The 11915-nt window shown below is 36.3% G+C and overlaps 1 protein-coding gene across 8 annotated transcripts in view; it reads left to right on the forward strand.

Moving 5' to 3' along the window:
- The window catches only part of LOC147032095 (inositol-tetrakisphosphate 1-kinase-like), a 30241-nt gene extending 26791 nt beyond the window's left edge, over positions 1-3450 (forward strand). For all 8 annotated transcript variants that reach the window (XM_085869405.1, XM_085869401.1, XM_085869406.1 and 5 more), the window contains 2 exons: positions 1164-1329; positions 2984-3450. In XM_085869405.1, coding sequence (XP_085725531.1) covers positions 1164-1329; positions 2984-3135 — 318 coding nt within the window. In that variant the 3' untranslated portion in view covers positions 3136-3450. The remainder of the gene's footprint in view (positions 1-1163; positions 1330-2983) is intronic.
- Positions 3451-11915: the final 8465 nt, after the last annotated feature.

The following is an 11915-nucleotide window of genomic DNA, read 5'->3' on the forward strand; positions in this document are numbered from 1 at the left end:
GAGCTAAGCCTATGTTTTCTTTTTTTTCTTCTCCTGGAAGTGAAATGTCCCCAGAGAGTGGACAGACCAGAAAACCACGTATTGCACTTACTGGTGATTATGATGTGTTAATCCGGGTACTAAATGAACAATGCATATTTATTAATCATGTCATTAGTAGTATTATCCTAGTGTATCTCTGTGAACTATTTCAATCTAAACGGTTAGTTTGGACTGTTTCACGGTTAACTGAACATTGAGAACTTGTGGTATTATAGAGATGACCGTCACCCCCACACGGGGATAATTTTTAGTTATAGATTCGGCTGAAACGGTGGTGGTTTCGGTTTGCTATTAGGTAATTGATTGCGAAATCAATTATTTTATGACTATTATTTATTTAAATTACGCAATTAATCACTGAATCGATCAATTAATGCACACCGATCACTCCAAATCCGTCTCCATATACTACATGGCGAGCAAGTATCATTTGTACACATTAGGCAAGTATTATTTGTACATCTTTACAGCAGTATCATTTATATACACTCACCTCAGACGTACACCGCTCCCTCCCAATTCCGTTTCCACGTGCTGCATGGCGGCTTCGGCACCCTGCCAATATCGTGTGCTGGAGGATTTGTTATTCATTTATTTGGCATCAGGGTGGTGTACTTTTATCTCCATTTGTTTTTACTGCTTTTAAGCCCTCCACCCCCCCCCCAACCTTCCTTTGTATCCCTTACCCTTATCCTTTGACTTTCTATGCTGCTTCATATCATAAATGGTCATTGTCACTGGTTATTTATAATAATGTCATTTCGTTTCTGTTCTTGTCAGCCAATAATAAGTTGCTTCTAATTGAGGTATTGTTACTGCTTGACCTCCATGGTGCAGTTATGTTCAAAATTAAACTTTTTAGGGAAATTAGGAGAACTTGTATCCGCTTCACCTGATCGGCCATCTGGGCTCACAACTGTAAGAACTCTGCCATCATGACGTTACTACCTGCCACCCAAAGTTGTGTCACAATATGTAGCTATTATGTTAACTTGTGGTTTTGTTTTGTGTTTTCCTTCATTTTATTGCTGGTAAGTGGTGGTTGGTTTTGTTGAATGGGGGGTTGATTGTGGAATACAAACGAGCATATAATAAATGAGCCTGTTTTTCATTCTTTGTAGCCCCTTCATGGAACTCATCAAATGGACTCAGAGCTGCCAAATGAGGTTGCACATCAACTGGTCACAGCCATACGACCTGTTCTCGGAGCCTCTCTCATTGGTGTCGATGTCATTGTCGACAATGGAACGGGGCATCGAGCTCTCATCGACATCAATGTTTTCCCAGGTGATACATGTTGGTGATTAAATCTGCCATTTTGGCCCCCAATCGGGCATCATCTGAGCTGAGGGCTTATATTTTTGTGTCCCCTGTCAGTCTCTCCATAGTCTCCACTCAAAAATAATTGGACACATTTCTTTCATAATCCACACAATATTGGCAATATTACCTGGACATGAGGCGTGTCAAATTATTTTGGTATTCGAGCCAAACGTCCTGGGACACATGATTTTTATTTCTGAATTTTGGCAATTAAAAGAAAAGAGCAGTGCAGTTGAAGTGAATATTTTATGCAAAGGAAATATTTATTATTATTTTTTAATCACAAAGGCAATTTAGGTATATGCTTTTGGTAACCATTATTTATTTATAACACTTTACTACAACCTTACAATCGACATGCTTATATGTATACACTTTACAACTGACATGCATTGGATTATTTATTTATTTGTATACAATTTACCATCTCTACTACTAACATGCAAGTTTGAATTATTATTATTTATGTTTACACTATAAACAGCTGCTTCCTATACAAACAGCCAAGGGAGGCAGGTGGAGGGTGGGGTGGAGTGGTCGTGTATATCTGCACATCTACATAGTTGAGTTACATTTCTATTCAAATTCCTTTTCACCTTATCCAATTTCACATTGCTTAGCCTGTGATGTTTTAGATTTCGTCATGTTGTTATTATTATTATTATTATTATTATTATTATTATTATTATTATTATTATTATTATTATTATTATTATTACTACTACTTGCAGACTACCCACCCATTGGGTGATGTTGCTCCTAGCATGCAACACGTTCTTCTGACACATCCCTTTATTTTGGTGGTGGAAAGGCTACAAACCGCTGCCTCGATCGCTCCTCAAAATAATAAATAACCCAGGTTACGTACATGAAGTAAAAACGTGCATACTGCTTATATGTGCATTTATAATATATTGTGGGTATGTCGCACGGATAATTCCAATTGCATCCTTGATTATCAATTTATTAATTACTTATTTATTTTATTTCTCATCCTGGTAATATCTCAGGCACATTTTGATTGAGGAAGCTAATATTTGGACATGATGGTGACCAAGTGATTTGGCTATAAAGAGTATTTTTGATTAATTGATTAATCAAATGATTGATGAATTATTCATTTTTCGATTGATTCACTTTCAAAAAGTTACTGACATGGATGAAACAGTGGTAGTTTAGGTATGCTATTTGGCAATTGATTGAGAAATCAATTATTTTATGATTATTATTTACTTATTTTAATTATGCAATTAATCAATCATTTATTGTACAACACTCCCAATTCCGACTCCATGTGCTGCAAGGCTACATCGCCGGGTGCTGAAGGTGCCCCAGCGATGTCGTGCGCTGTAGGATTGTTATTTATTTATTTGGCTTGGGGGCGGTGTACTTTGACTGTATCGCGACTTGTTTTCATTTGTTATCAGGTTATCAAACTTCATTTATCAGTGTTCTGAAGAAATCTCTTATCCATTATTTGCTGAGGTTACCTTTTTTCCATATTTTAGAGAGTTTGGCAGTGGAAAGGGAAGAAAAGGGTGAATATGGAATTCTTCATTGCCAGTGTATTTTTGGTTGTTCTTATGACACCATTGACTGAAAAACCAGTCCCTTGCAGGTTATGATGGCGTTGCTGACTTCTCAGAGCACCTTGCCGATCATATTTCAAAGTTGCTCGAAGAGAAAAGCCAAGAAACTGGCGAGGCTGCGCTGAATGGAACAAATGCTGTTAGGTTGGCGCATCATCATAAGATTGAGGCAACTGTGTGACACAAACATAAGTAAAGATCAACCAGTGAGTTTTAAGATTTTTACCAGAAATGTTTGTTTATTCCTTCACCTTGTCTAATTGATTGGTGAAAGAATTATTAAAGCCACTGTGATTTGTAACAGTGCACATCATTTTGATTTTCTTATGGGACCAGAAGCAAAATGCACATCGTATTGATAATTTTTTTTTATTCGCTGAAGAACAAATGGACATTGGACATTACCAGGGTTGGCAAAAATAATATTTTGAGTTTCATTGTTTGTGTAAAAGGTTGGAAAAATATATTTCATTGAATAAAGACAATCCTCATCAGATTTTAGAGGTTTTTTTTCATAACAAAGGCAATTGCGTAGTTATCTGTTTTTCAGGAATATTAGGAAATTTATTGTTGGTAATAATAATTTATGCAGAGCTCAACTTGCGGCGTCCTGGGGACAGCTCTCTGATTGATTCCAATAGCCATTCAGGATGTTTCTCAAGATGATCCTCCATAATTCTCCATAAAGTTTTCAATTTTGCAGTGAAGCACAGTTTACAGACCACACTACCATCATACAGATAGTGTTATAGCCAATAGCTTGCCCATTAAAGGTATGTAGTCATTATGAATGAACTCTTGTCAGGTGGAATTTCCATTTCGTAAACAGAGTGGTGGCATTTCTGGTGAAATTGATTTGGTTAGAACTTGCTTGCTTGGAATTACTTCACTTTGTTGATTATTGATAGTTCACCTCCGCCATCGAAGATGGACGGAGGTTACTGTTTTCACCCCTGTCTGTTTGTTTGTTTGTTTGTTTGAGAACAGTATTACGGAAAAACTCCTGGACGGATTTCGACGAAACTTGGTGGGGGGACTAGGTATGGTCCAAGGATCATGCCATTAGATTTTGAACTTGGTCCAAAGTCCAATATGGCCGCTATGGCGGCCATTTTGAAAAAATATTTGAATTTTTGTTTTTGCATTTCTACATGTTTTAAGTGATTTCCAACCAAAAAAAAAATTTGTTAGAGGAAAAAAAAATTTTTGCAACTTTAAAAAAAAAAAAAAATTCGATTTTATTTGAAAAAATTTAATTTTTTTTTTTGCATTTCTACATGTTTTAAGTGATTTCCAACCCCCCCAAAAGAATTTGTTAGAGAAAAAAAAACGAAATTTTGCACCTTTTTTTTTTCAAAAAAATTTTGATTTTTTTTTTTTTTTTTTTTTTTTTTTTTTTTTTGGCATTTCTACATGCGCGTCAATCTACTTTAGTTTATTCAATCGTGGTTCAGTAGAGTCTGATCCGTTTTGACCGACAATGAATAGGATATCAGGTTCACTTAAGTGACCCAGTAGTATTGGCGGCAGAGGTTTTGTACTCTACCGAGTGCTCCCCCTCAAGTTTTGGGTTGTTTTTTTGCCTTGTTTCATAAAAAAAAATTTGGGGGGAAAATTAAGGCTAACATGGATTTGAGAATATTTGGTTTTGCATTTGGTTTGACTAAACGTGGTGGACAAGAAGGTTCTTAATCCTGAGCAGTAGGTGGATGGGGGTGAGGAAGCTTGGGTGTCCAAGAGTAAAATTGTTAGACAGTCACTGTGATACAAGGGTATGAAGTGAAGTGTGGCAAAGGCAATTTCTTTCCAAATGGCAAAAGATGTATCATTGAGATACCTTTGGCAACTCTGTGGAACTTGCAGAACTTGCCTCTTAATTGGCTAGCAACAGCTTCTATTTTGGTGATACAGGAAAGAGAGTTAGAATTCAAAACTCTGAAGGACTATTGTAGCACACAGAAGTATAAAGACTGGAGCTGCATTGCAGATGCTCAAGTCCCCTTGATGAAGCAACTCACCTTCTGACCTTGCAACACATGAGAAAAGCATGACGCCTTAATTCTTGCCACATCCAGCAGACTTTTCCCAACAAGCACGTGTTATATTGGATGTGTGTCACAATCTGAAACTGATAAGAACTCCTTTGCTGGTGAAGGAATCTTGAAAGACAAGGATGGGAACACCTTTACAATGGGAGTACTGTACTTGGAAAAACTTAACACTCTGTGGAAATCTGAAGTACTTAGACTAGGAAACAAGTTAAGGCATGCTCACATTGAATTGAGGAAACACAAAATGAAGGTAATTCTGGTGCACATGTTAAAACTGGTTTTTGTGCAGTTGTTGCTTATGAGTACGAGTGTTGCAGTGATCATCTCAAATTGCCACAGTTTTCAGACTGTGTGGAAACGGTCATGTTTCTTCAGACTTTCGATGCTGATTTTGATCTTCCAAACAGCAGTAATCCCCCTAAGACAAGGTACCGATGAGATAAATGAACAAGTACAGAACCATGCATGTTCATATTTGGTTTGTGGAAACATTTTGATCACTAGATGTCGTGGAAGTCACATTTTAAGAGAGGTTGGGTTGGGGTCGTTTATTTCATCAGAGCAGTAAAGGTGGTAAGATGAAGTGAGTAGAACTCGATGTAACATTGGTGAGGTAGAGGGAGAATTTCTTTGTGCTAAGTATGTAGAACAGTCGCTGCACTGAAGGAAAGGGTGGCTGTATTGCAGGAGTGTAAATATTTGGTAGGGAGGGTAGTGGTGCATGAGAATGGATTTGTTTGTGCAAGCAGGCATGGGTGAGTAAGAGCTTGCAAAGCAAGAAAGCGGAGATGAGGATGCAGTGGGTGGTGGCAGGCAGCAGGGGTGTGGGTATTAGCAAAAGGAATGGGTAGGAGTTGGCAGGATGATGGGAAGGAAATACCAAATATCTTTGTTGGAGATGAGACAGTTCCATTTGTAGATTCAGATTTTTATGCAGGAAGGATTGTAAAATAGAGTCGTGTACTGTCTCGCGTAGAAAGGGCTGGAGTGCTTGACATTGCAGTAAAGGTGGATGGCAGATTGTTGGGTTTTGGTAGGACGTCTATAATCCAGCATGTATGAGCAAATGAAATGGGTAAGATTCACAATGAGTTGAAAAAAAATATACGAGTTAGTTGCTCGCCAACAATGAAAGCAAAGGTTTGTAAAGCTGTTTACTGGTATTCTTCCAAGAATAGGAAAATGAACATAAGACGCAAGCAGAACAAAAGCTGTTAAATTGTGGTTATGAAAAGTGCATGCAGTATGCTGTTGCACGTGGAAAATAGGAAAATGTTTTGGTGCAAAATCATTGTTTTCAGAAGGATTGGTGGAGCCGAAACAGACAGAAACCAGAAAGGTTTGGGGGAGGGATAAATGCCTTTTTTTTTAGATGAGAGGAGGGAAGAAGGCTACAAAGGTGGAAATTACAAATCAGCACAAGTAGTCAAACTATACTCTTTCAAAGGCAACACCTGGCTGCAGGTTTGTATCATAGCTATACGTAGCAGAGGTTGTGCCGCTGATGCAGTGCCCCCTATCCGACTTTTAATCCCCCTCCCTGCCCCCCTTGTTTTGGGAAATCATTTTTCTTGTCTGGCTAGGATACTGACGAGCAGTCACGTACAATGCTGAAAGACACCATAGGATATTTAATGTCCACCAAACTAATTCTAACAGACAGGAAACCCAACTCAACATGGTGCAATTTTTACGATACAATGCCCAGCCTGTAAAGTATCAGCCCGACAGTTTATAGTTGGGTTGGATATCGAACCTTCAAGAGACAATGCAAATGTAAGTGCACTTACCTCTACACATTTGTGTCAGTATGTGAATTCGTGTAAGTGTGAACGACCCTCAGACATTGTGGTGTGTTCTGCGCATTGCACGAACGACCCCCAGACCTTGTGGCGTGTCCTGCACATGCGCGAACGACCCCCATACCTTGTAGTGTGTCCTGCACATGCGCGAACGACCCTCAGACCTTGAGGTGTGTTCTGCACATGCGCGGACGACCCCCAGACCTCGTGGTGTGTTCTGAGCATGTGACAACGACCCCCAGACCCCGTGGTGTGTTCTGCGCATGCGCGAAAGACCTCCAGACCCCGTGGTGTGTTCTGCGCATGCGTGAACGACCCCCAGACCCCGTGGTGTGTTCTGCGCATGCGTGAACGACCCCCAGACCCCGTGGGTGTTCTGCGCATGCGCGAACGACCCTCAGACCTCGTGGTGTGTTCTGCGCATGCGCGAACGACCCTCGGACCTCGTGGCGTGTTTTGCCCATGCGCAAAGGACCCCCAGATCTCGTGGTGTGTTCTGCGCATGCGCGAAGGACCCCCAGACCTCGTGGTGTGTTCTGCGCATGCGCGAATGACCCTCAGAACTCGTGGGGTGTTCTACGCATGCGCGACCGACTCCCAGACCTCATGGTGTGTTCTGCACATGCACGATCGACCCCCACAGATCTGGTGGTGTGTTCTTTGCATGCGCGAACGAACCTCAGACCTCGTAGTGTGTTCTGCGCATGCGCAAACGAACCCCAGGCCTTGTGGTGTGTTCTGCGCATGTGCGAACATGTTCTCCCCCCCCCCCCAATACAAATTAATGGGGAAACCTTTCTGACTCAAGGCCCATCAGGTCAAAAGAGGAGAATGATTTTCTCTCCCCCCTCTGAATCTTGGTCCATGGGGTCAAAAGAAGAGATCGATCTCTGCCCCATTACTTACTGATTTACTTTTATATTTTCACTCCACTCAAAGAGTGAGCCAATGAATATATGATCATGTTCTACTTCAGGTAATAAATTAATTTTCCTATTGCATTCATCACCATCGAGTATATTCACAAATATTATTTTGGAACTTAGTTCTTGCTCTAAAATGATAAACTTCTCTTAATGCTCTTGTTTGACTACCTTCTGAGCCACATATCATTTTGAGATTATAGTAAATTGTTTTTCCATTGTTTAATTGATAACCATCAAAGTTTTCAGTCCATTGAAGAATATAATTATTTTTTCTTTACATCCTCTAACTTATTTGCAATTAAATTTATCCGCTTATTTGTTTCATCTACTTTTACCCCGGTTATTTCTTCAATAAGACTTATTTGATATTTCTCACATTCTTTATGTTTTCCATTCAAGTACCAAGGTTGATTACATCTCCACTCTTTTGTTTGGTTATTGCTTGGTTCTATCATCTATAAATCAGTAAAAGATGGTCGTAGTCCCTCAGCACTTATCCTTATAACCATAAGGGAGACGATTAATTCCATTCTTCAAAATATATCTTTTATCATCAAAATCTCCTCATGCTTTCTTATTTATTTCTTCTGTATATAATTAATGTTTATAACTTCTTATTTTATTCATTTTTATATACTCTTTTTTTTTTTTTTCTTTAAGATTAAACAGTTGTAATAATGTTTAAAGTTTATTGTTTCATTTCTTATTTTTTTCTTTATTCCCTTTAACTTCTTTTTACACCTTTCAATATTATTGTCAATATATGTAAAATCACAAGCCTTTGATCTCAATCCTATAAATTCACTCAACCTTCCCAACCAATTCATCTTTAAACTTACCAATAACCTTTTCGTTATTTGATGAAAACAACACATCACCAGGTTTATAATTACTTGTATCATATACAGTATATCAATATTATCAATCATATACTCATCTACATCTCCAGTCTTTATCTCTAATATAAAACTATCTGTATCCATATATAACAACGACACATTATCCTTATACTTTAATTTAAAATTATTATAGTAATAGTCATACAAAAACTACTTTGACAAATCAAGAATTGATGTTCCTATATAAATAGGTTTATCCATTTCAATACTCTCTTTTTTCAAATGAATAGCACAAAAGTTCTCTGAAAATACCTCCACCCATTCAAAACTTGGTTTGTTAATTAACTTTGAGGCCTGTTTCCAAGATGTAGCAAGTCTTATGTTTTCTCGATTCCTAACATTTTCCATAGTCTTTCCAAATACAACATTATTCATTAATTTATAAAAGTCCTTCTCAAAATCAGTTTCTGCATTTTTTTCTCTTTTCTATATTAAAATCAATATACTTCTTTAACCATGGACTTTGATTAAATTTCAAAATCCTATGAATTTTCCTCATTCTCAACCCAGAAGATAAATATTGTATCAAGTTCCTTTGATGTAAAACATAACTTTCTTTATCATTTAATGAAGTGAGTAGTTTTTCTGAAGATTTACCCTTTATATGAAATGACTGTTGGTAATCACTTAACCATTCCTTTCTTGGACCTTCTTTATCAGAGGCATAGGGTAGGTCTTTATGTTTATTATTAAGTTCTTCAGGGTATTTTAAATCAACCTCAAAATAATATCCAACTTCAAACTCATCCAATTTTTTTTTGAGAGGAGAAAACAATATCAAGTAAAACTTTTTCATAATGTTTTTCTTTAACCCATTTAAGTTTCCCATAAGGTAAAGATTGAGATAGAGCCCACCCATACAAATTGTTAGCATCATGATACATCAGGTAAGAGTTGTCCTCATTCTTATAATCAGGAAGATATTTGTTATTTGCTTTAGCATATCTCTTGGAACATACTTGAGATATGTTCCAAATTTTGTTTTGTCATTTTTAACATAGCACTCCAAGGCTGTGTAATAGTGAGTGGGGTCTAATCCATAAGAATTTTTATTATGACAGACTGTTCTAAAAGATTCAAACCCATCACTTAATAACAGTACATCAGTTTTATGATATAAATCATGATATTCCCCAAGATTCTTTATATTAAACTTCTCCCAAAACCTTTTAGCTTGTGTATAATCTTCATCAGAAATATGAGTATTATTCAACTTACCATAGAAACTCTCCCTTGAAGGAAGTTGTGTTTCTTTAAACCTTTCAAATGAATCCATATAGTCATATGGATATATTTCCTTTTGTGATAGGAGATCAATCTCTTCTTGATTTGAAAAATATGATTTAAGACTCAGGAAGTTTTTAATATTTGATGCTAACTCAGATAATGAATCTCCCATAAACTTGTATGTGTCAAGAAATCTGATCTGGGTTATGGGGGATGTATAAATTGTTCTTGTGAATGTGATGTATTTTTGATCTGTGTTTGGAATGGCGAAAATATTTCCGAATGTCTTTGAAAGTTCATTTTTAAATAGATGTGTGTCATAGTGAGCGTTGTTGTGAAGAAAGACGGGAATAAAGTTTGGGGGTTTGTAATTAATATTAAAAACAAGAATGAGCAGGACCTCTATATGTACCAGTAAGATGACAATGATCTCTAACTTTTAACTCCTTAATTTCCTTATCACAATTATGACAGGTACTGTTTTCTCTAAATTCCTTTTCCTCTTCCTTTGTTATTGACATTGGTTTATCGGTTTTCACCATTATTTCTCTGAGTCTTATACAATCTTTTTCCAATTGTCTAACAAACTCCTCTAAGGCATCTTCCCCTCTATAAAGTTCTAACTTGTTGTATTCATCACCAACAGATGATTTGATATAATAACAGAAACCACAAGGAGTATGTTTTTGATATTTATTTGTGTATGATTTATTTGGATTTGGAGAAACAGTATCTATCTTTCAAGGATACTTTCAAAATCAACATATATCACAAACGGATGTTTTATAGATTTGTTAAAATCTTTGAATGATATGTTTGAACCTGCTTTTGGTAAATTGATTATGGTTGATTTATGATTACGACAATATTTTGAATGTTGATTTAATCGTTCCTTTGTGTGAAAGGAGTTGAGACATCTCTTACAAGGATACGTTTTATATTTTCTCTTATATATTTGTGATTTGGTTAATCTTGAGAAATTTTTGATGATAGGATAATGTGATTTTTTCCTCTGAAGTAAAGTGGAGAAGGTCAATGTGTGTTTCATCATTTTTATAGTTGTTTGAAATTTTTAATATCTGAACTTTGTTTGTATCCGTTAATCCATATACATTAACAGATAGATTATTCATTTTCTCAAATTTAGAAATATCTCTCAATGACATTGGAAACTTTAAATCTTTAACATTTAATGTATTCTCGTATTTATTATAATGTTCAACCCTTTCAGATTTCCATTGTGGAGGATGTAAGTGAGCAAGAACAGACCATAGAAAATATTTATTATCTTTGTTTTGAATATTAACAACCGCTTTCTTAAGTTTTATCTCTTTTGGTAAATCAATACAAGAAGAAGCTTGAAGAGGATCTGATTTTAAGATGTGTATATCTAAAAAGATTATTTTTGTGATAGTAAATCCACTACCTACTACAGTGTTATCAACATCTTGTTCCTGTCTCTGGAGATCATCGTAAACATCACATCTTACAAAATCTTGAAATGATGAGATAAAGTGTGGGTTTGTCCTCATATAGGGAGTAGTTTCATCGTCTTGTCTTACCATTTTCAATTTTCCTCCCATATAAAACTTTAAAGTTTTCATTTCACTTAATGTGTTTTAATTATAGTTTCAATATTTTGTTTAACCATATCAACAGCTTCCATGATTGAAGATGGTCCAGGGTCTTGAAAACGAAACAATCTTATTTTTATATGCCCTTTAAATGCCCCATCAGTGTTTTCAATGGAGAATTTAGCTTCCCTTTTTTTCATTGTTCTTGTGTTTGCGTGATTGAAGGTGTTTATTATAAAAAAAATTAAGAATATCATTATCACATCTATCACAATGTTTTGTTTCTTGGCCAAGTGGAGATATTTGTTTGAAAAGATTGAATGTGTGTTTGTTGGTTTGAAGGTGTTTTTTTTATAATATTTATGTTCGTGATTACAAACATCGTACTATGTTGTATTCACCATATTTATATAATAAAACTTTGCTTAAAATAAACTGTTCTTTATGAAAATTTAGTTTAATTTATTGATGAATCTGTGCTT

Source organism: Eptatretus burgeri, chromosome 2, assembly GCF_056783735.1.
Source record: "Eptatretus burgeri isolate ZD-2024b chromosome 2, Ebu_testis_v1, whole genome shotgun sequence".
NCBI classification, from domain to species: domain Eukaryota; kingdom Metazoa; phylum Chordata; class Myxini; order Myxiniformes; family Myxinidae; genus Eptatretus; species Eptatretus burgeri.